The sequence below is a fragment of the Miniopterus schreibersii genome, assembly GCF_964146895.1.
Source record: "Miniopterus schreibersii genome assembly, chromosome: 3".
NCBI classification, from domain to species: domain Eukaryota; kingdom Metazoa; phylum Chordata; class Mammalia; order Chiroptera; family Miniopteridae; genus Miniopterus; species Miniopterus schreibersii.
Window position 1 is genome coordinate 10,690,356 of NC_138103.1, and position 22,670 is coordinate 10,713,025.

At 57.5% G+C, this 22,670-nt stretch overlaps 3 protein-coding genes across 9 annotated transcripts in view; 2 read left to right on the forward strand and 1 right to left on the reverse strand.

Annotated features, from left to right (window-relative positions):
- The window catches only part of TSC2 (TSC complex subunit 2), a 36,360-nt gene extending 21,483 nt beyond the window's left edge, over window positions 1-14,877 (forward strand). The window contains exons 23-41 of one of the 7 annotated variants that reach the window (XM_081131562.1): window positions 426-519; window positions 703-805; window positions 1,120-1,214; window positions 2,469-2,597; window positions 3,999-4,163; window positions 4,409-4,561; window positions 4,695-4,807; window positions 5,333-5,548; window positions 6,794-6,997; window positions 9,024-9,154; window positions 9,943-10,436; window positions 10,698-10,773; window positions 11,027-11,113; window positions 12,096-12,282; window positions 12,609-12,748; window positions 13,990-14,068; window positions 14,138-14,229; window positions 14,315-14,413; window positions 14,553-14,877. In XM_081131562.1, coding sequence (XP_080987688.1) covers window positions 426-519; window positions 703-805; window positions 1,120-1,214; window positions 2,469-2,597; window positions 3,999-4,163; window positions 4,409-4,561; window positions 4,695-4,807; window positions 5,333-5,548; window positions 6,794-6,997; window positions 9,024-9,154; window positions 9,943-10,436; window positions 10,698-10,773; window positions 11,027-11,113; window positions 12,096-12,282; window positions 12,609-12,748; window positions 13,990-14,068; window positions 14,138-14,229; window positions 14,315-14,413; window positions 14,553-14,723 — 2,828 coding nt within the window. In that variant the 3' untranslated portion in view covers window positions 14,724-14,877. The remainder of the gene's footprint in view (window positions 1-425; window positions 520-702; window positions 806-1,119; window positions 1,215-2,468; window positions 2,598-3,998; window positions 4,164-4,408; window positions 4,562-4,694; window positions 4,808-5,332; window positions 5,549-6,793; window positions 6,998-9,023; window positions 9,155-9,942; window positions 10,437-10,697; window positions 10,774-11,026; window positions 11,114-12,095; window positions 12,283-12,608; window positions 12,749-13,989; window positions 14,069-14,137; window positions 14,230-14,314; window positions 14,414-14,552) is intronic. The other 6 variants (XM_081131557.1, XM_081131556.1, XM_081131559.1 and 3 more) reach the window with 6 other exon arrangements.
- A 49-nt stretch (window positions 14,878-14,926) lies between these two features.
- PKD1 (polycystin 1, transient receptor potential channel interacting) overlaps window positions 14,927-22,670 on the reverse strand; it is a 46,997-nt gene continuing 39,253 nt past the window's right edge. The window contains exons 35-46 of the mRNA XM_081131555.1: window positions 20,249-20,367; window positions 19,964-20,166; window positions 19,694-19,888; window positions 19,141-19,280; window positions 18,613-18,725; window positions 18,205-18,352; window positions 17,961-18,086; window positions 17,529-17,703; window positions 17,116-17,406; window positions 16,907-17,041; window positions 16,532-16,834; window positions 14,927-16,436 (exon numbers count right to left, since the gene is read on the reverse strand). Of these exons, the coding sequence (XP_080987681.1) occupies window positions 15,969-16,436; window positions 16,532-16,834; window positions 16,907-17,041; window positions 17,116-17,406; window positions 17,529-17,703; window positions 17,961-18,086; window positions 18,205-18,352; window positions 18,613-18,725; window positions 19,141-19,280; window positions 19,694-19,888; window positions 19,964-20,166; window positions 20,249-20,367 (2,416 nt within the window). The 3' untranslated portion in view covers window positions 14,927-15,968. The remainder of the gene's footprint in view (window positions 16,437-16,531; window positions 16,835-16,906; window positions 17,042-17,115; window positions 17,407-17,528; window positions 17,704-17,960; window positions 18,087-18,204; window positions 18,353-18,612; window positions 18,726-19,140; window positions 19,281-19,693; window positions 19,889-19,963; window positions 20,167-20,248; window positions 20,368-22,670) is intronic.
- On the forward strand, window positions 21,336-21,860 carry LOC308554354 (synaptonemal complex central element protein 2-like). The gene is given in 3 exon segments (XM_081131566.1): window positions 21,336-21,702; window positions 21,706-21,723; window positions 21,727-21,860. Coding segments are annotated over 3 exon segments (360 nt in total). The 5' UTR covers window positions 21,336-21,408; the 3' UTR covers window positions 21,775-21,860.

Genomic DNA, 22,670 nt, shown 5'->3' on the forward strand with positions numbered 1-22,670 from the left:
TTAGTGTGTGTTTGGCCCTCAGCAGGCCCTCAGGTGTGTGGACAACAGGAGCCAAGCAGGGCCAGAACTTCTGCAAAGGGCCGCCTACGGCCTCTCTTGTACATTCATTTTGTTTACAACCCTTTAAAAATGTAAAAATTATTCTTAGCTCATGGGCCATACAAATGCAGGCCACTGGCCAGATTTGGCCTAGGGACCATAGTTTGCCAGCCCTTGGAATAGAGGGCCAGGGCCAAGGGTGAGTGGAATTTGATGTTTGGTGGGCTATCACCTTTATTCCTTTGCAACCCTCTTGGGTCAGAGTGGCAGCATTGGCTTTCAGAAACGACACAGGACCCTGGTAACATCAGCCTCTGCTGCAGCCTTCGGCCTGTCTTTGCCCGACTAGCCTGGGCTCTCTTACTGGCTATCTCCTTGTTTCACAGCTCTGGCCAGGCTGCCTCATCTCTATAGGAACTTTGCAGCAGAGCAGTATGCAAGCGTGTTTGCCATCTCCCTGCCATATACCAACCCTTCCAAGTAAGTGCTGGTGTGTATGCCCTGGGAGGCCAGCCCAGAGGCCTCTTTGCTGGAGGCCAGGCCTCTTGGAGCAGAAAGCCATGCTGACCTCTGTGCCCTAGAATTGGTCTGTGTTACCAGCTCCTGGAGCATTTCCCTCAGGTGCCAGGATGGAGCTCCTGCACTTCCCTTTTCTTCTCACAGGTTCAATCAGTACATTGTGTGCCTGGCCCATCATGTCATAGCTATGTGGTTCATTAGGTGCCGTCTGCCCTTCCGGAAAGATTTTGTTCCTTTTATCACTAAGGTAAGCCAGTGTTAGGGCTGTGACCAGCTTTGCCATTGGCTGTCCATGGCTGGAACAGAGTGATAGGTGGAGAGAGGGGTCGGGTGTCTTTTGGTACTATGCTTACAATGCCCAGGAGCTTGCTCTGCTGAGCTTGGCCCTCTGGGACACTCCTTGTGGGCATGGGGGCAGGAGCTGCCACCTCTCTCCTAGATCTGCAGCTTGTCCCAGGCTGGCAGCATACCTGGAAGGGGCTGAGGTGCACAGGGAAGTGTGTGGGTGCCTGGAGGGCCAGTTCCCCCAACTTCCAGCTCAGGTCTGCTCCACTCTGCCAGGGCCTGCGATCCAACGTCCTCCTGTCTTTTGATGATACCCCTGAGAAGGACAGCTTCAGAGCACGGAGCACCAGTCTCAACGAGAGGCCCAAGAGGTGTGGGGCCTGTCATGGGCATGTCTGGTGTCCGGGTGGGGTAGGTCAGGTCTGTAAGCTGTGAGCTGTGACCAGCATGGTGCATGCAGAGCCTGGGGCTGCCCGGCTGCCCCCAGGCCAGTGAATGGAAATGGGTCGTGTGGCTGAGGGTATGCCCCTGTGCAGGTGGTGCTGGGCACAAGGTGCCCTGGGGTTGTGAGGCTGGGCAGGTCCCGTGAAGGCCACTAGTGCTCCACATTCAGTTGGAGAGCCCAGAGCTCTCACTAAGCCGGCTGCTGTGGTCTGTGGCATCATGGAGACTGTGTGCTGGGTCGTGGACAGTCCAAGGCTGCCTGGGTGGCCAGTGCAAGACGTGCTGAGTTAGGGATTGGGGTGTCAGCTGTAGGGCGTCTTTGTTTGGGTCTGACTCTACTGAACGAGCCCAAGGTTGCATTAGGGCAGCTCTGACTCCTCGGAAGCCAAATACCTGGCCTGGATGGGGAGGATCCCCAGGGCCCCAACACCCTCCCCTGGGGACACAGGGCCCTGTGGTCAGCCTAGCCTTGGGCCAGGGTGTCCCTTCTCCAGAGCTCACTTCCCAGCCCCTGGCTACTTAGGGGACACGGTCTTCTCAACCATTGCAGCCGCTTCTGCTAAATCTGACACAGAGCTATGCTAGCCTTGTGTTCTTGTTTGCATTTCATTTGAACGGCTACCCCCTTCTTGTCCCCCACCTTCCTGCCTAAGCTTTTTTGGTTCTCCCTAAGTGGGAATACGGCATGTTCCAGAATGACCAGGTCAGTGCCACCAAAAGTTGCCAGCTGTTCTCTCAAGCCTCTGGTGGCTGGGGGCCACTGGTTAAGAACTGGCCTCTGTGAACAGTTACCTTCAGGGCCTCAGCTCTTCTGGTCCCCGAGCTGGGCTGGGCAGCGCTGGCCTTCCTCAGGGTGCCCAAGACACCTGGTCAGCACAGCCTGGAATCTGCCGTGCCCTGAGGTCCACACGTGTTTAGTTTGCACTAGTGCTCTTTGTTTTGGTATCATGCGTGAAATCTTTTTCTGTCATGTTTACAAGATGTATTTTCATGCGTTTTTGTTTTCTGTTTCTTCCCCCTGCTAACTGGCTTCTGGCATGGTTTTTTGTTCATCTCACCCACGGGCTCTCCATGCTGACCCTGTGGCCTGTGGCCTTTCCTCCTCATCCCTCCAATGGCTTGCTCTCCCCTCCCGGGAGCTGGGCTCCCTGGGGCTTGGGCCTTCCTTCCTCACCTGGTAGTTTGAGGATAGCCAGACCCCCCAAACAAGGCTTGAATAACTCTCCACCCGTCAAAGAATTCAAGGAGAGCTCTGCAGCCGATGCCTTCCGGTGCCGCAGCATCAGTGTGTCTGAACATGTGGTCCGCAGGTAGTGGGCTTTGTTGGGTGGGGGGCTCAGACCCTGGAGCTTGGCCCGTGAAGTGGCGCTGCCAGGCGGGAGCACCCGGGTGGCGGTGCATGGGGCTGCTTGCATGACTTCGTTGCCTGCCCATGCCCTCCCTGGCTGGAACAGGAGGAGAGCCCTAGTGGCAGCCCTCGGCCACAGGGATCTGCCCTGCTGAGCCCAGCCCTTGGTCCAGGGAGCCTGGCAGCGAGGGGTGGGAAGGTTGCATTCTGTCCCCAAGCCTCAAATGAGCATGGGCTGGCTACACGGCATCCTCAGGCTGGCCTGGGAGCCGGTAGCAGGGTGGCTGCTCTGAGGAAGTGTCCAGTGGCAGCCTCCTTCAGGCCTGTCCCCAGTGGTCAGGGGCCTTTGCAAATTAAAGCAGTGCCCTTGCAGGTCAGGCGGGAATACATTCTCCAGGATTTGGTTTTTCATATCCTCTCTAGTCTTCCTGAGCTTTCTTCTAGAAAAGGTCTACTTTCTGTGGTAGCTGAAAGGGAATGGAGCGTTTTTGTAGGGCAGTAGGGGTGAGGGCCAACCTGGGAGGGGCAGGGGAGGCCGGAACTTTTGAGGGGTGAGGTCTTGATCACTCCTTCCTGCTGTGTTGGGGTGCAAGTGTTGGCTCTTGGGGGATCACTGCTTTGTGCTGATCAGGGCAGGCTGCACTGCATAGGTGGATACCTGTCTCCTCACTTGGAAGCCCCTTCAGACCTCAGTATCCTGCTCAGAGACCCACTTCCTCGCTGGTGCCTGATTTGGGCTCCAGCCTCAGGCTGGCCTCCACCAACTGGGATTTGGCGGGGGGAGGGGCGGTGGTCAGTGAGGCTCCCTCTTAGCTTTTTTCCAGCAAATTCTCTTTCATGAGCAAAACATGACAAAGGTGCTGTGAAACTTATATCAGAATTAAGCCTACATAAGCCCCTCCTTCTGGTCACTGGGGTGCATGTGGAGCACAGGGTGACCTGAGTGTGAGGGTGAAGAGCCACACACGAAGCCCAGACCCTCCCTGTTCTCAATGGGAGATGGCCCTGTGGGCAGAATGCAATCTTTGTGTGTGCGTCCCATGGTCTCGCTGTCTCTGCATGACTAAACTGTTCTACCATGAAGCCGTCGCCTAACTCTCCTGTGCTTTGGTGAGGGGACATCCTATCTCTCCTGCCTCCTAAGCCTCTGCTCCCAGGAGTGGGCCTGGGTCTCTCCCATGAGCTCTTGCGCTTCCTCTCTCTAGGGTGATGTGTCCAAGCTGTGGCTCAAGTGGCCACGTGCACTGGCGGGGTCTTTCTGAGCTTGGCCCTCTTAGCTCATGCATGCCTCCATCTCTGGTCCCCGGTGGTAGATAATTTGGCCTGCCTGGTGCCTTGACCTTGCCATGGTCCCTCCCTCCAGCAGGATTCAGACATCCCTTACCAGCGCCAGCTTGGGGTCTGCAGATGAGAACTCGATGGCCCAGGCTGATGACAACTTGAAAAATCTCCACTTGGAGCTCACAGAAACATGTTTGGATATGATGGCCAGATACGTGTTCTCCAACTTCACAGCAGTTCCTAAGAGGTGTGGGCCAGGCTCCAGGGCAGGGTGGGCATAGGGCCAGCTTTTCTTCTGTGACTGTACTTGGTCAAAGCAGTGGCAGCAGGTGTAACCTGTGGGACTCCTTTGGGTTGGCCCAGGCAGGGCAGCTCTGCATGTCTGAGGCTCCCCCTCCTTTGTTTGGTGGATCTTTGGAAGTGAAGATGCCTATCCAGAGCTTCCACCAAGTGAGGTATCCAGTAGCAGGGCCTATACTCCTGTGCTTTCAGGTCCCCCGTGGGAGAGTTTCTTCTGGCCGGTGGTAGGACCAAAACCTGGCTGGTTGGGAACAAGCTTATCACTGTGACAACGAGTGTGGGGACTGGAACCCGGTCGCTGCTGGGCCTGGACTCAGGAGAACTGGAGGGCAGCCCAGAGTTGAGGTGACTGTACCTTCCTCCCCCTACCTGCTCAGCCTTGACCTTGGCTGTTCTGAGTCCAGGCTTGCATGGGATAGTGCTATGCTGGCCTGAGTGGCACCCTGGTCATGGTCTACATAGGCCCTTCTGTCTCCAGCTCTGACCTCAGCATGCACATGAGACAGACAAAGGAGGCGCCAGCCAAGCTGGAGTCCCAGACTGGACAGCAGGTGTGCCTCGGGGCCCGGGACCGGGTTCGCTCCATGTCTGGTGAGCCTCCACCCTACTCCCTCACGGATGTGTCTCTAGATCCCTGAGCTCCAGAAGGTCCCTGGTAACCAGGGGACAGGGTGATTGGCTTCAGGCCTGGCCCACTTCCTGAATAAGTGGGGCTTTGTCTCTGTGAGCACTCATCATGGGTGGGGGAGGGAGTGTACCTTATACACAGCTGTAGCACAAGACCCCTTTGCTGCCGAGGGTCTGTTCTCATGGCCTTTGTTTCCTATGAGCCCTTAGCAGCCCTGGCCCTCAGCTTAGCTCACCCCTGGAGCTTTGCTCAGATGTAGCTGGAATAAGCCATGGTCCGATTGTGGGGCAAGTGCTGGTGCCCCTTCCTGTGGTTCTGGGTCTACTGAAGCAGATAAAAGAGTCATGCCCATGAGGGCTGAGCTATGCTGGGCACTGACCTGGGGCTTTTTGACCAGATGGGCCTTGGGTGGAACAGTCAGGTCTGTGTTGGTGGCTTTGCACTGGGCAGGAGGTGGTCACCAGCCCTTCTGCTCTCATCCCCCTCAGGGGGCCACGGCCTTCGCATTGGTGCCCTGGACACTCCAGCCTCCCACTTCCCAGGCGGCCCCACTTTCCCAGGCTCACAGGTTACACCAGTCAGCAAGCCTGAGAAGGCCTCAGCTAGCACCCAACTCCCAGTGCAGAAGGAGAAGACGAACCTGGCAGCCTATGTACCCCTGCTGACCCAGGGCTGGGCAGAGATCCTGGTCCGGAGGCCCACAGGTACTAAGGGGGTGCCCCTGTGTTCAGCCAGCCTTGGTCTCTGTTACCACATAGTGTGGGACAGTTAACCATAAGAGAGATACACAGGAGCAAGCAGCAGGCAGGCTGGGCCACAGGGGCATTTGGGAGGTGACTTTTGAGTTAAGTCTCCAGAGGCGAAGGGTGGGGGAGATGCGGGTAGCTAAGTGGGAACATGACAGTCTGCTCAGATACCATAACAAAGCACCGTAGACTGGGTGGTTTAATATACCAGAAGTGTATTTCCTCCCAGTCCTGGAGTCTGGAAGTCTGAGATCAAGATGTCAGCAGGGCTGCTTCCTCCTGAGGCCTTGGCTTGTAGATGGTCATCTCCCCATATTCCCACATCCGTGTCCCTCTATGTGTGTCTGTCCATATGAGGACACCAGTCAGATTTGATAGGGCCCACCCATATGAACTCATTTTACTTTAATCACCTATTTAAAGACCTCATCTCTAAATAGTCACATTCTGAGATCCTGGGGGTTAAGACTTCAACATGATTTTGGGGGAGACAATCAGCCCATAACAAGGATTTCAGGCTAAGGAAGGACTTATGAGCCAAGGCCCAGGGTTCAGGAGACACCTTGGTTGTGGTATGGGCCAAATGGTGATCAAGTGGTGAGAAGGATGGGGTGCTGGGCCCTGTGGAGGCCTCAAGTGCTGGGCGGGGGCTGGGAAAGGCTCTTCACTCGTGTCTTACTTAGTCCAGTCCCCCTGGTTCCGGTTGGGGAGTGGGCAGTCGGGAGGCAGGAGACCAGGTGAGAAGGGCCAGGTGGGGCAGGAGGACATGGGTTGGGCTCAGGTGAGACACTTGGGATGTGAGGATGCTCAGTAAGGGAGGTCGACTCAAACTGTGGGCCTTGGGTCTTGTGGGGAGGACTACAGAGCCCAGGAGCATCTGAAGCAGGGTGCTGCCCAGCCCACTGGGGAGGAGCCCACTGAGGCTGCTTTGAAATGCCTCCTGAGCCTGGCCAGGGTGCAGGAGCGGGCCTGGGGATTTTGGGGGCGAGAGCATCAGGGCAAAGTCAGGGGAGTGCTTTGTATAGGGCCTGGTCCTTCCCTTGTTGTCTACTCTCTGCTTTGAGCCTGAAGAGCCCTGAAGGCCCTGGGTGCATGCCCTTGAGAACAGTGCACCAGGGGCTGCCCAGGGAGGGCCGGGAGTGGGGAGGTGACTGGTTGGATGCATGGGCCTACAGCCTGAGGGGTGCTGCCTGCTCTCCCCAGGAAACACCAGCTGGCTGATGAGCCTTGAGAACCCACTCAGCCCCTTTTCCTCGGACATCAACAACATGCCACTGCAAGAGCTGTCCAATGCCCTCATGGCTGCCGAACGCTTCAAGGAGCGCCGTGACACAGCCCTGTACAAGTCACTGTCAGTGCCAACCGCCAGCTCAGCCAAGCCTCCGCCACCTCCACGATCTAACACAGGTGAGCACTGGCCTACCTACCACCTGGTACACACCATCTGATGGTGTGGTCCACCACACTGTGGGGACATGCCGAATGGGGTCCCCAAATCTTCCTTGGTACTGCCAGCCTCAGGCATTGCAAGGATGTTGGGCTGTGGGAGGATGCCTGTGCTCCTGACCCTGATGTTTGGGAGCAGGGCCTACTCCAGCAGAAAGGACTCTCTTTTTGGAGACTGGGTACTGGTAGAGATGCAGGCTTGATGTCCCTTCAGCTGGTCCTACTCACAGGATGGGTGTGGGCAGGACTGTGAGAAGCCTTTGCCCTGCACCTTCCTTGGGGTGCCCAGTGTGTAGGGCTATTTTTGCTGGGGTGTGGGTTGGGATGCACCAAGCACTCAGCCGGAGCCTGCCTGCAAGCTCTAATGCCCCTGCTCATCTGGACTGGGGCCGTCCTTCTAGGCCACCCTCTGGCCATAGGTAGGGCTTAGAGGCTGAGCTCTGTTCCTGAGGAGGGGGGGATGTAGTCCCCTCCCCAAAGTCCACTTGAGCAGCTTGGAGACCTGAGAACCCATGTGCACCCTGCCAACCTGCCTGCCCAGATGCCGCTGGCCCTCCTCTCTCTCTCTCCAAGCTCTGGGTCTGTGCAGGTCTAGTGTTGCCTGTCCTTTCTGCTCAACCTGTGCATAGTCTCTCCTCTGCTGACTTCCCTTGCAGTGGCCTCTTTCTCCTCCCTGTACCAGTCTAGTTGCCAAGGAAAGCTGCACAGGAGCATTTCCTGGGCAGGTATTCATGCATCTCCTTAAGAAAGCAGTGTTTGCTGCAGAGCCTAGCTCTGCCACATAGGTGCTGTTTTCACTGTCCCTCATCTGCTCATCCTTCCATGATCCCATCAGCCTCTCATTACCCTCCAGGAGCAGGCCCCTGACTCGCATGAAGACACCTGTGGAGAATATCTTTGCTTTGCTAGCAGGAACCCTCTGCCTCATTCCTTTGTGGCGGAGCTTTATTCCCAGGCTGGACGGGCCCTCCCAGCCCCTTCTTCAGGCCTCACGAGGTGACATTGGGCAGCTGAGCCACAGATGCTGGCAGGGAACAGCCTTTTTGGGGGCAAGCCTGGCCCTGGGGCTCAGCCGAGTTTACCTTGCTCTGGCTTCTGATGGTTCAGTTGGCTTTGTGAACTCAAAGGGCTATGTCTGCCTTTAGTCATGGGCTGGCTGAGGGCCCTGCAAACTGGCCTCTGGCCTGTTGTCCCCAGGCCCTGGCAGGGAGGGTTTGACCTAGGCAGCACTCTGGTCTGCCTGGATCCCCATGTGTGGGCAGGAGCCAGTTAGGAAAGGGCTGTGTGTAGATGGGCTCTGGCAGTTAGCTAATGGACTGCATGTGTGCAGGGCTGTTTGCGGGTGGCCTTGAGCTGCATTGACCCTTGGTGGCTTCCCGCCCTGTCCCCGGCCCTGATACTGGCACAGGAAATGATGCTTTGGGGCATCATGCCTTCTAAGCACACCTGGCTTCGCGTTTAGCTTGAACTTGGAAGGCAAGCTTCTGCTTCCCAGAACAGGCTCCCCAGTTTGTGTCTGCACAGGGACTTCTCCCATGTCCCTCTTTCCTCCTGTCCAGGCAGGGAGGAGCTCAGGCCTCTTTCCCCAGTTCCTCGGGCTGATCCAGCCACTCCTCTGAGCTGAGGCCTCATCTCAGGTGGTGTTCCTTCCTCTCAGGGTCCATCTGCCCTAGCCTACCTTCCTTGCTGGAGGAGCAGAGGCAGTTCTGTGGATACCTGGCTGGGCGGGTGGGGGTTAGAGGAGCCAGATTACCCCTCATCATGACCCCCGGGAGCCTGTGTAGGAGTCACCCTGTGTCAGGGCTCACACCTACTCCAGCTGGCTTGGTGGGTGGGGGTAGCTTAGAGCCATAGACAAGGAGGGCCTTGGGTCAGGTTCTGCTGGGCACAGCTGTGCCCTGTCATGGGGGAAATCCTGGTACCTTTGAGACTACGTGAGCTCCCTGGGCCAGGCCAGCACCCAGCAACCCTGTGTGTGTCCTCCCAGACTCTGCTGTTGTTCTGGAGGAGGGAAGTCCAAGCGAGGCTGATTTGTTGGGGGAGCCCCCAGAGTTGGAGGACTTTGAGGCAACACTAGGTACAGACGGGCGCTGTCGGCACACTGAAGCTTACAGCAGGGTGAGTACGGCTGGACAGCAGAGCCACTGGCCTGAGGCGCCCTGTGGGTACTCTCCATTTGGGCCTTCAGTGCCAGGCTTGCTTTTAGACCTCAGCCTGAGCCAGTGTGTGTGGGAGGAGGGAGGAGCCTGAGGCATGGGCTGAGGCAGGACAGGGCTGAGGCTGAGGTGGGGCTGAGGCAAAGGGGTAGGGTCTCAGGTGGGTGTGTGGCAAGGACCCTCCATTCCAGGCTTTGTGGTTTTGAACTTGGCCGAGTCTTTTACCCCCCTTTCTCATCTGAGAAATGGCTGGCTGTTCTCCCAGTCCCTTCTGCTCAGATGCATTTTTCTTTTTTTTTTCTTTTTAAATATATCTTTATTGATTTCAGAGAGAGGAAAGGAGAGGGAGAGAGAGAGATAGAAACATCAATGATGAGAGAGTCATTGATCGAGCCTACAACCTGGGCATGTGCCCCGAATGGGAATCGAACCCGGATCGCCTGGATCCCAGGTCGACGCTCAACCGCTGAGCCACACCCGGCCGGGCTCAGATGCATTTCTGAGAGCTCCATGTAGGGGTAGCTTCTCACTGGTGGCATTCTTTAGTTTGTGGGGCTCTTGGCTCCTCTGTTCAGTTTGTGGCACAGGCAGGTGCTGCCCTTGGGGGGTAGAGGAGTTGGAGACCATCAGCTTGGTGCTGGGTGTCTCTGTGGCCCTGCGCTAGAGGACATGTAGGGCCTCATTGCCTCCAGATAAACCCCCGGTGGGCTCAGTGGTGACCAAGATTCTCTTGGGATACATTCTTTCCAGTCATCTTCAACCTCTAGCCAGGAGGAGAAGTCGTTCCGTGCAGAGGAGCCGTCTGCTGGGGGGATCCCCATCGAGCGGGCTGTCTCCTCCGAGGCAGCCCGGCCCTCTGTGGACCTCTCTTTCCAGCCCTCACAGCCCCTGAGCAAGTCCAGCTCCTCACCTGAACTGCAGACCCTGCAGGACATCCTCGGGGATCCTGGGAACAAGGCTGATGTTGGCCGGCTGAGCCCTGAGGCTAAGGCGCGGTCACAGTCAGGGATCCTAGATGGGGAAGGCACTGCCTGGTCAGCCCCAGGCGAAGTGAGCCGGGGCCCCACCCAGGCGGAGGGTCCCATGCCTTCCAGTTGTCCCCGCTCCCCCAGTGGCCTGCGGCCCCGAGGCTACACCATCTCTGATTCGGCCCCGTCACGCAGGGGCAAGAGGGTGGAGAGGGACTCCTTCAAAAGCAGAGCTGGAGCCTCCAATGCCGAGAAGGTGCCAGGTATCAACCCCAGGTGAGCCTCACCCTCTGGGCTGGAGCTCCTGGACATTCCCCATGGTAACGTGGCATCTAAGTTGCCCTGGGCAGAAAAGTCTGGGGTATAGGTCTGCATATCCTCTGTTCTGGGGCTGTTTAGAGCCACGAGAGAGGGCAGTCCTTTGGCAATGGGGTTCAGGACTTGCAGCTCTCTGTGTGTCCTGTGATCGCATTGGCTATGACCTCGATCTGGGACCTACATTGCCAAGCTCAGCCCTCATCATCTCTCCCTCTGCAGCTTTGTATTCCTACAGCTCTACCATTCGCCTTTCTTTGGTGACGAGTCCAACAAGCCAATCCTTTTGCCCAATGAGGTGGGCATGCCTTTTTCCCCCTTCAGGGGTCCCTTGGAGCTTGGGGGCAGGGTGCAGCGGGATTCCCAGCTCTGGGTAGTGGTGGCCATAGCCCGGGCTTGCAGAGGGCCATAGCCTCAGCTCCTTGTGGCAGCCTGTGGTAATCTACCTGGATGGGGAGAGCCCTCCTCTGAGCAGGCATCTGGCCGAGGCTGGCCAGGCAGGGCTGGTGGCAGCCATTGCCCTCAACTCAGGCAGGGTTCTGTGGCTACAGTCTTTCGAGCGGTCAGTGCAGCTCCTTGACCAGATTCCATCATACGACACGCATAAGATTGCCGTCCTGTACGTGGGAGAAGGCCAGGTGAGGCTGCTGGGATGGCAGGGGCTGGCCTTCCTGTTTGTGGCGGGGGTGGGAGGATGGACCTTCTCCACAGAGCTGTTACTGCATAAGTTGCTAGAGCATCAAGTGGTTATTGAGCTCCAGGTACTATTCTGGTGCCAGGACACAGGAGTGAGAATGACAGGTCAGTCAGTGTGTAAAGACGTGGTACACCAGAGAGTGCTAAGGACTATGGAGGGGAAGGTGGCAGGTCCCAGGAGCCTGGGTGTGAGCAGGGTGCTGTTCTCGTCAAGAGAGGTGACGCCGAACAGAGATGTGAGGGAGGTAGCACGCATGCAGGTGTGTATAGGAGCGTCCTGTATAGGAACAGCCCATGCAGTGTCCCTGGGGAAGGGCACACCTTATGTAATTGAGGGCTGGCACTGAGAGCATTGGGCAGGGGGTGGAGGTGGAGGTGGAGATGGAGGTGGGGAAGTAATGAGGAGGGGCCGATCAGCAACATCTTTATGGGCCCGTAAGGCTGCATTTCTGTTCCCAGTGAAGTGAGAGGGCCTTGGATGGTTTTGAGTCAAGGGTTTGCTATGACTCAAGGGAAGTCTCAAGCACCCTCTGGCTGCTGTGTGGAGAAGTAGGGTGGTGACAGTCCAGGTGAGAGAAGGACAGGTCTGAGGAGTAGATCAATGGGATCCTGAGGAATGCTAGGGTTCTGGGTGTATTTTGAAGATTGAAGTGACCAAATTTGTTGGTAGACTAATTATAAGAGAAGGGAGAAGTCAAGGATGTCACCTGGGCAACTATTGGAATAAAGTTACCTTACACTGAGTCCGGCCAGGTTGACGACAGAAGTGGGGCACTTTGCCAAGTCACAGCAGTCACCCCACCACCAACCACCCCATTCCCCAGCAGCAAGTCCTTGGGGCCCTTGAGAGGGGCCCAGGGAGGGGCAGAGTGTGGATAGGAGGTGCCTTGGGAGAGGTGCCACCATGTTTCTTTTTCCCTACAGAGCAACAGTGAACTCGCCATCCTGTCCAATGAGCATGGCTCCTACAGGTACACGGAGTTCCTGACAGGCCTGGGCAAGCTCATCGAGCTCAAGGACTGCCAGCCGGACAAGGTGTACCTGGGTGGCCTGGACGTGTGCGGCGAGGACGGCCAGTTCACCTACTGCTGGCATGATGACATCATGCAAGGTTTGAAAGCCTTCCTGTGGCAAGCGTCCTCCCCAACCTCATTCCTATTCCTATTGGCCTGTCCTCGGGAGCAGTGGAGATGTCCAAGGGCCCAAGGGAACCACCCTGAGCACTGAGGCAGCAATTGGGCTGGCAGTAGAGCTTCCAGAAGCTCTGCCTTCAGGGAAAGGAGTCAAGTGCTGCTTGCCAAGCACCAGGACATGGCTCCTGCAGGTGCCCAGAGCCTCTGCTCCTGGCAAGAGGCACAGAGGCCCTGCTGCCCCCTTGGCAGCACCCTGCCTGGATGGTGCCGGGCCCTTTCAGCTTGGCCCCATTCTACCTCACAGCTGTCTTCCACATTGCCACTCTGATGCCCACCAAGGACGTAGACAAGCACCGCTGTGACAAGAAGCGCCACCTGGGCAATGACTTTGTGTCCATTGTCTACAATGACTCTGGCGAGGACTTCAAGCTGGGTACCATCAAAGTGAGCAAGGGACCTTCAGGGTGGGTGGGCATGAATCTGGGCACCCTGGCTGGAGGCCACGTCTACTAGTACATGTTGAACGGAGGCAGTGAGTGCCCTTGGGGTCAGTGTGGTGACAAGCAGGAGCATTGAACTGCTGTAGTGCCCCCCACTGCCAGCTGGGGTGGGCAGGTCCCTCTTCTGCGCCTGTGTCCTCTGTAATGAGGATGCTATAAGCCCTGTCAGTTTTTTATGGAGTCTGTGGCACGCTGCTGTGGTTTTGTGAAGAATAACTGAATGTGCACATGTGCTTAGCAGAGTGTGTGGCATGTAGTAGGTGCTTAGTGTGCTCATAATGGCGTGAGCCCTTTCCCTTGGTACCTCTTCATTGTCACTGCAGAGTGGTGGGGGGTGGGGATAGGCCCTTGTATTCCCTTCCCTTTTCACATGCTTGGGGTCTAGGTCCAGAGGGGAGGTGGGCTCAGTCTGGGCAGCTTGTCAGAGTGGGGATATGGAAGACGGCTGCAAGGCCAAGCAGGGTGGGGAGCCCAGCGCAGCCCAGGTGTCTGAGGTGCTGGCACTCAGAGGGGTTCAGATTTATTCTAAATGCAATGGGAAGCTTTGGAGGTTACTGAACACAGCCCCCCCCCCCCCCCCCAGGCTGAAACCCGGTGGAGGGCAGGGAGGCCAGGGAGGCCAGCTTGTTCTCCTTTGCTGCAAAGCTGGGAAACCAGGGAGGGGCCCGAGGGATGGGTGGTGAAGCTGCTCCGAGAGGACGTGCTCAGGTGTACTGTTTCTGGTGGGTGTACAGGTACTTGGACATGCGGGCTGGAGAGGCTCTTGGGAACTGTCAGCATGTGGAGGGCATCTGAGCCAGGGGCTGGGAGTCTGCAGAGCTACACATGCTGCTTTCAGTTGACAATGAGGCAGTTGTCAGCTGGGTAGCAGCAGGTGCTGCCAGCAGTGTGTTGTATGTATGTTGGGGGTGGCTCTGTGACTGTTGGCCAAAGTTTAAGTTCATAGTCATGATCTCAAATTCATATGCTGCGATCCAGGTGTGGAGAGGTTGGGTTTTAGAGTATAAGGCAGTTGAGATATGATGGCAGCCCCCAGGCTGAATAGGAGGAAGTGTGCAAAAACAGTAGGTAACATGCATGCTTGTGGCATGAGCGAGTGTCTAACACCGATGAGCTGCTGCCCTTGTAAGGAAGTGGCAGCAAGTGGCCTTTGGTGTTGGGGTAACCCTTCTTTTGTTTGGGCAGGGCCAGTTCAACTTTGTCCATGTGATTATCACCCCCCTGGACTACGAGTGCAACCTAGTGTCGCTGCAGTGCAGGAAAGGTGAGGCCTGGGGCTTGGTGGGGAGGCCCTTGGGTTCCTGAGCCCCACGTGAACCCTGTGTTTCCCCAGACATGGAGGGCCTTGTGGACACCAGCGTGGCCAAGATTGTGTCTGACCGCAACCTGCCCTTCGTGGCCCGCCAGATGGCCCTGCATGCAAATGTGAGCAGAGGCAGCATCCTGGGCAGGTGGGACAGGCCATAGGTGCCACCCATAGAGGACTCACATTCTGCCCACCCTTCCCCAGATGGCTTCACAGGTGCACCACAGCCGCTCCAACCCCACTGACATCTATCCCTCCAAGTGGATCGCCAGGCTCCGCCACATCAAGCGGCTCCGCCACCGGGTAGGGAGGATGGGCCCCTGGGTGCAGAGGCTCCCCCAAAGACAATGGTGGCTAGCCAGGGTGGGTGCCAGTATCTACCTGGGAGAGAACATGTGTGCTGCCCTTCTGGGCTTGCTGCCAAGGCTTCCTCTCTCCTCAGATCCGTGAGGAAGCCCACTACTCGAACCCCAGCCTGCCCCTGATGCAGATGCACCCCTCGGGCCATGCCAAAGCTCCAGCGCAGGCCCCGGCTGAGCCCGTGCCCACCTATGAGACAGGCCAGCGGAAGCGCCTCATTTCCTCTGTGGATGACTTCACAGAGTTTGTGTGAGGCTGAAACTAGAGCAGTGCCTGGTCCTGTTGGAGCTAAGATAGTGAGAAAGTGCCCAGGGCTCCTTGCAGCTGCCCTGCTAGACCCTCCCTGCCCCATACAAAACACTGGGCAGTATTTATTTGTGCAAATGAATAAATGGTCATGAAGCCTAGGTCTGCTGCTGTGCCCACTGGCCTTCAATGCTTAGACATAGACACAGGTAGCAGTCAGCCAACTCATTTATTTGACTTTGTCTGTTTGGGGGAGGGGCAGGATCAAGGCTGAAGCTTTGGCCATGCCCACAGAGTTAAGGGGGCCTGTCGAGCTGTCGTCAAGGCCTCACACAAGTGTTCACACACTCACCTTCCCCAGCCCTGGGAGCCAGCCCCAGGGAGGGCTCTTTCCCACTCACTGGTGCTGTTCCTTATTCAGACCTGACACCAGCAGGCCTGGGCCCTGCCTCTCACTGCCTAACCTTGGGCAGGGCAGGACAAGAGAACAAGGCCATGGTTAAGAACTGCCTAGGGAGTAGCTGTGCCCTCAAACAAATGTCCTGTCCCAGCACCTGCCCAAGGCCAGACTCAGAAACAAGTTGCAGCTATTGCTTCCTTGGGCCTGGCCATGCAGGCAGGCATCTAAGGAAGGCGGCCAGCTTTGCAGTCCCACCTCCCCCTCAATGCAGGTAACAGTGGGCACCAGGCCATTGCAGCCACCAGGTCCCTTGGCCCTAGTGAAAAACAGCGACGTACAAAAATATATACATTTTTAACCCCGTATAAATTACTGACAATACATACAGACGGCAGCTGGAAGTGAGTGCACTCAGCAGGGGATAGGAGAGGTAATAATTTAGGGGGAGGATAAGGGGTGCAGGTTCCCTCCCCGCAGCCTGGATCCTTAGCAAGGGGGAAATGTCTGCCCAGGAGGTGGGGCCGGGCACAGCCCGCTGTACCTGAGGACTCGGGAAATAAATTAGTGTCTCAGAGGCTGGGCACTCAGTCCAATACTGCTGTGTCCTCCCACAGGGAGCTGGGGAGGGGACCCTGGGTCCTGGCTGGCCACTTGGCCTCTTTAAAGTGCTGAAGCCCACAGAGAGACAAGTGCTGCCCGCTCTCTGGGGGAGCTAAATGCAGCTGTTCTGCCTGGCCCTAAACCTTGAGGGTGGCAGAAGGTAATACTGAGCATTGTTTCTCTGACCCAAGGGGCCGGAGTGAAGCCACAGGCCCACCCCAAGGAGAGGGCATGAGCTCAGGTCCCTTGGGGCTAAGTGCTGCTGGGGTGGACCTTGTTCTTGGCCCGCAGGGAAGCCCTGCTGGGGCCTGTAGCCAGGCCAATGCCTCGACTGGCTCGGGCAAGGCGGCTGGGCAAGGCTGACTGCAGGCCTGTGGAGGGGCCAGGGGGAGGCGAGGCTGGGGGCTGGCTGGTTCTTCGGCCATGCAGGCTCTGCAGCCTTTGCTCCAGCTGGTAGACATCCTCCGTGGCCTGGTTGAGCCGGTCAAACTGGGCAAGGAGGGCCTCGAACACAGCTTGGAGGCGGGAAGGCTCGGGGTCCACCCGTGGCCCTGGCCTTCCCAGGCCCACACTCAGCCCATCCAACTGGCTAGAAGAGGTGGAGAGACGGGAGGCATCGGAGTCCCCGGTAGGTGGGGGCACGTCTGGGGATGATTTGGAGCCCCTGGATGAGCGGGAGGGCAGCGGCTCCATCCCTTCAAAGCGGACTTTGTGGCGGAACTGGGGGCGGCACAGGGGCTCCGTCAGTCCGGCTGCGCCCTGGGCTCACCTGGGCCCAGGGCGTGTCCCTCTCCCCCCCACTGGGCCGTACCCACCTCCTTGACCTTGCTGAAGCCCATCCAGAGGCGCAGTCTGCGCAGTAACAATTCTACCATCTCGTAGTCCTGTGGCTCCCAAGCTGGGCGGTAGAGCTCCCCGCGAAGAGTATGGTACCGCCATCGGAGAAGGACTGCCCCCAGCCTCAGAGCACCCCATAGCCTCAGGGCCCAGAGCCCCGTGCACAGCAGAGGGGACAGGCGCCAGGACTCAGGGCACAGGGCTGGCCAACCAGCCCTGGGGCACGTCACCAAGAGGGTCTGGGCTGCGCTCATAAGTGAGTCCACGCAAGAGGAGACCAGCTAAGGGAAAGGTGGCATAGTGAGGGGTGCACCCCGGGCTAAGCCTCCCCCTAGAGCCCCACAGTCACCTACCAGAACAGCCAGCTGAGCATAGGCCACTGCGAGTGTCACCAGGCCCAGGGCTGCCCCCAGGAGCTCCGGCAGGGCCCGGCACAGCGTCTTGCCGAAAACTGACCACTGGCGCACGAAGCGCAGCTGCTGGGCCGCCTGTGGGCAACGGGTGTCAGCCGACCAAGCCTGGCCCAGCCCGCCCAGCCCATGCCCGCTGGCCTAGTCCTCACCTTGACCAAGAGCAGGAAAAGCAGCGAGGCGGCCAAGCCACGGGCCGCAGCACTCAGCTGCGCCACCTGCTCGAAGCTGGTGAAGCGGCGCGGGCGGCGGCGCACAAAGCGCGTCCACTGGCGGTCGGCGGCGCCCAGCTGGGCCAGGCGCAGGAGGGCTGCAGCGGCAGTCAGCGCCACCAGCAGCCACCGCGCCCATGCCCCAGGCCGCGCCAAGCGGACACGCCCCTCCCTGCGCCAGGCACGTGCCTCTGCCACCGAGAAGTACAATGCGAACAGCATTAGGCTCACCTGCAAGGGCGGGGGAGAGCCCAGGACTGGTCAGGACCAGAGTGGGCGGTGTCAGGCGCGCTGGGGGCGGGGATGGGGCGGGGCCGGATTGCTGGGGGCGGGGCCAGGAAGGAGGAGCCTACCGTGGTGAGCAGAGGCAATGAGAGGCCCGCGCTCAGGCGCCGCAGAGCAAATGGGCGGACGCTGAGGGCGGCCACAGCGTGTCCGGCCGCGGGGAACTCGAGGCGCAGCGTGACCGCGGCGTGCAGCCCCACAGCCGGGCTGTAGCGTGTGAGCTCCACGAACACTGCGCGGCTCCTGTGCAGAGGCAGGGGAGAGGAACGGAGCGAGGGAGGAGTGAGACCCCAGGAACCTCGGAGGCAGGGCCTCTGGTGTCGGGTTGTGTGGGCTGGGGAGGAAATGGAAACCACCTCTGGGACTGACCTGGTGCAGCAAAGCTGGGGAGTGGGAGTAAACTGGGATCACTGGTGAGGGGGGACCACTCTGATAAGGGGGAATACTGAGAGTTCAGTGGACGGTGGCAAAGCAAGGCAGCCTGCCTCACGTGTGCCTACCTGTTGTCAATCCAGTTGTGTAGCTGCAGAAAGCCCAGCTGCGCGCGACTCTCCTCCAGGCTCAGCCCCAGCTCCTGCACGTAGCCCCCGCTGTCGTACACAGAGCAGTAGCCCCAGTACCAGACGCTGCGAGTGGAAGGCAGTGTTAGACACAGCCCAGCCCTGCAGCAACCTGGGAGCCATGCCGGCTGGGATGAGGGGGCTCCTTTGGGGAACACCCTGACCCCTCCCCTCCTGTGCTCACCCCAGCAGGTCTGGCGCAGAATAGGCCCACATCTCAGAGCCATTGTGAGCAGCACTCCCCCAGCCAATGCCATAGTCGCTGGTGCTGAAGCCACCTGAAGCTGCTGAGCAGGTGTGCACCCCTGAGCCAGGACGGTCTGGGCAGAGTGCTGAAATCAGAGGGCTGGGGATTGAGCATAACCCAAACAGGGGAGCTTGTTTACCAGCTGCCTGGGCTGAGCTCCACATGATCTCCCCTGAAACCCTCCCAGCAATCCTGAAGGTAGACGTCCTGGTCTCACTGACCCATAAAGAAAATGAGGCAGGGAAAGGGTAAAGGTCACACAGCTAAGGAGCTGAACCAGAACCCAGCCAAAGGTTTCTCTTTGCAAAAGAGCAGGGACAAGTGCCAGAGTGGCCCCCAACTCACCTTCCTCTAGCCGCACCTGCCGCAATCGTGGGGGCCCCAGCTCTGGGCTGGACTGGTTCCCGTGGACGTAGGGGAGCAGCACATGGGACATCCATGGCCAGAACTCTTCAGACCTGCTCGCACCAGACACAGTCACATGCTACACCCCTCAGTTCCCGGCGCTGCCAGGGGTCAGAGGCCCAGGGAGCACAACTACTATAACCCTGGCCTAACCCATAAGGGGCTGTCAGTGCAGCTGGAGGGGATGAGGCATGACTCGGTTCCTCAACCTTAGCCTCTTGTCTTTGGGAACAGATAACTCTTATGGGCTGTTCTGGGTGCCGTAGGATGTTTAGCAATATCTCTGGTCTCTACTCATTGCCAGCAGCACCCACTCCAGTCCTGATAACCAAAAATGTACAGTGAGCCTTCCCAACGTCCCCTGGGGGCTGAGCTGGACCAAGGGCAGGATCAAAGTGGACCCTGGTTGGCATCAGCACCACCCTGGCCCAGCAAACAGATGTGCACATGCATACAGGGTGTCCGTACCGGGTGATAGCCAGGAAGCCCCGGCTATCTAGCTCCTGCCTGATGGCACTTTGCAGGCGGTAGGCGTGGCTGTGGCATGAGGCATCCCCGTAGTTGGCCAGCAGTGTCACCAACAGGAAAAGCATGTACACCAGGAGGCTCTGGGGAACAGGGACAGCCCTGGTATCAGCCAACCCCAGCCCAGCCACCATAACAAGGCAAGGTCTGGACAGCAAACTGCCCACACTCAGGGTGCACTGTGAAAGAGCAACACAGACGCCCTGCCAGCAGTCCACCTGGGTACAGACATGTGGTCCACTGCAGGCCAAGGAAGCCACATCTAGTGCCCTGCCAAACCAGGCAGAAGCAGGCACTGGAGCTGGACACAAGAAGGGGCAGAGCAAGGACTAGGGGCATCGGGAGTAAGGGTGATGGGAGGGAGATGGACCCAGGCTGCAGAGCCCTAGGACCTTTTTTGGAGAGGAAGAGGTACACATGAGGTTTTTGAGAAGAGTCTGCACTGGCCAAGGAGTAAAGAGGGTAGACAAGCACTGGCCATGACAGCCTGACTCACCCTCAGCATCTTGTGCAGCCTCTTGACTTTTCGGGCTTCCTCCTTTGCCAGAAAGAGCGCAAAGCCATGGGGAGGCCGCACGCGGGGCACACGCTCACTCACAGGTGTCACAGCTGGGCTCTCCACCAGGGTGTCATCTTCATCAGGGTGCAGCCGCTTGGCCACCAGTGAGAAATATAGGGCTTCCAGCAGGACCTAGGCCAGGGGTGGCATCAGAGGGGCCCAGGAGTACCAGAGGCTGGCAGCCTAGTCCCCCTGCATCCCACTCACCTTGAGCGGCTCCCAGCCAAGGAATGAGGCCAGGAAGCTGGAGCTGCTTGAGAGGAGCCACATGACACTCACACCAGGGGGGAAGCTGGCACCGACCCACCCCGAGACTCCCACGGCCACAGCCACCAGTAACAGGCTGAGCCCGTGGGCCAGGGATGCACACCAGGCCGGCAACAGTCGCTTCCGCAGGCCCTCAACCAGCCCTGAGGAAGCAGAGAGACATAGGTGACTGGGGGCCCAGAGGGAGGGGCAGGGAGGGGCATCCTGGGGGACACATGAGCGCACCTGTCCTGGAGAGCTTTGTTGATTGGGGCTGCTCCCAAGTCAGGCCAGGGCTGGGCAAACCCCTCTCCCCCAGTCTTTGCAGCATCAGCATCTCTGTCCTCTCCCCAGGAGCGCTGGACCTGAGGCACAGGAGGGGAGCAGCCAGCACTCACCCGTCAGCCCACACACTGTCCACCTCACCTGTGCAGCAGTTCCCTGAGCCTCTCTGGGCCTTGCCCCTCGCCCTCACCCGACCCCAGAAGTCCCCTCTCTCCCCCTCACTTCCTGCTTACTCCATCAACCTTGCGCCAATCTCTCTGTGACCTGTTCCACCTCTCTCTTGTCCTGCCACCACTCCAGCAGCCATCACCTTTACAGCACAACTGTAGTGTCCCACTCTTCGTGCCAGCAAACTGACTAGCTCCCAGGGAGCACTCCCCATGCCTCAGGCCTTCCTCCTCAGCCTCCTGCTGCGCACCATGCACGAAGGAGCCCTGTGCTGAAGTGCCTTTGTAACCTAAGACTAACTTTTGGACAAGGACATGTGTGTATGTCTTTCAAATTCCAATAGTATACAGCACCCCATAGGACCCAGACACCGTGTCTCTCTCACGTTGCCACCTGCCCTTCCCAGCTCCAGAGCTGCTACCCTAGAGAGAGAACAAGGGGAAGTGGGGGAAAGAAGGGGGGGGGGAGCAGGACAGGGAAGGCACTTACTGAGAAGGCAGTGCACCGCGGGGTGCTGTCTGCAGCGCTGTGCCCTGATTACGGAAGCAGAAGAGAACAGGTGCCAAAATCTCAGTATGTGCCTGCCACTGAGCTACCCTAAATATTTCTGGGTTATGCATCTCCTAGAGAATAAAAGGCAGTATCATCTATGGAAGTGGGAGATCACAGACAGGGTAGCAATGGAAAACATATTTCTCCTTGAAATTGACTTTTCTGATTATACAAGTAGCATAAGCTACTTGTAGAAAGTAGGGTAATGATAAACAAACAGAAAAGACAAGGTGGAGCGACAGGGAGTGGACACGCCCCACACAGTGTGTTAGGGACCAGGAGCCACAGCAGTTGGAGGAAAGCAAGGAGCAGCAGGACAAGGAGAGGAAGCTGGCCGGGGGCCAGCTAGAAGTCAGGTTTCTAGCCCCTCTTTTGCCACCTCCAGCGCCAATTGCCAACTGATGATGCTGGAAGGGAAGTCAGGACCCTACTTTTCCTCTCTGGGCTCGAGCATTGAGATCCTGAAGGAGAGGGCCCAGGAGCTGATTGAAAACAACAACAAGAGCAGGCAGAAGGACCATCTACTCATGACCAACTTCAGGGACAGCCTCAAGATCAAGGTTTCAGACCTGACAGGGAAGCTGGAGGAGAGGATGTATCAGCTTTATAATCACCACAGGATCGTTCAGGAAAAGCTCCAAGAGTTCACCCAGAAAATGGCAAAGATCAGCCATGTGGAAACAGAGGCCTGTGTGTAGAAAGACCTGTGTGTCCAGTGAGAGGCCACTGCTTTGGAAGAACAAACCTATAAAGATGGTGAATGCTGATAGATTCTGAGTCACCTGTTTGTTTCAATCCTCAATCGAGGCTATTTTTTCCATTGCTTTTCAGAGAGAGTGGAAGGGGGAGGGAGAGAAACATCGCTGTGAGAGAGACACATCGATTGGTTGCCTCCCACACGCGCCCCGACGGGGGCCAGGCATCAAGCCTGCAACTGAGGTACGTGCTCTCAGCCGGAATCAAACCCGGGGCCCTTCAGTCTGCGGGCCAATGCTCTGGCCACTGAGCCAAACCAGCCAGGGCTGAGAGTCACCTCTTAATGACAGAAACCAAGAGAAGGCTCAAGAGAAGGCTCACCATTCCAGCCACACTGAGAAAACGGTTTTATACAGTTCTGTAATGAACCTTGGCAAAAAAAAAAACCCCAAAAAACACCAAAAACTTGTGTCAGACCCAAAGGCAGCGAGTCCTGCCACCTCCATGGGCCAACATGTGGCAAATTTATTCCACCCCAGCCCTACACAGTTCATTCAACGTTTGAATTTTTAAAGAGAGAGAGAACAGATACTTAACACCAGCATTTCCATTGTGTAAAAACAGTAATGTTAACAGTTATTTCTGGCCCCTTTTCTCTATGTGCATATATTTATCTTTTACATGTGGGTATAAACATACGTTGTATCAGGTCATATAGTGGATACAGCACAGAACACAGTGAATTTTACACTAGACTCTAAGCTGTGTGACAGCAAAGACTACGTATGTTACTGGAGAGCATTCGCCGATTCCTTCAGTCATTCAACAAGTACGCTGACCCCCTACTAAATGCCAGGCACTGCCCTAAATATTAAGTGAAAAGAGCAAAACCCATGCACTTGTAATGTACTAATGGGGGAAGCAGACAATCAACATGAACATTGCTTAAAGTACAGGAGGAGGGGAG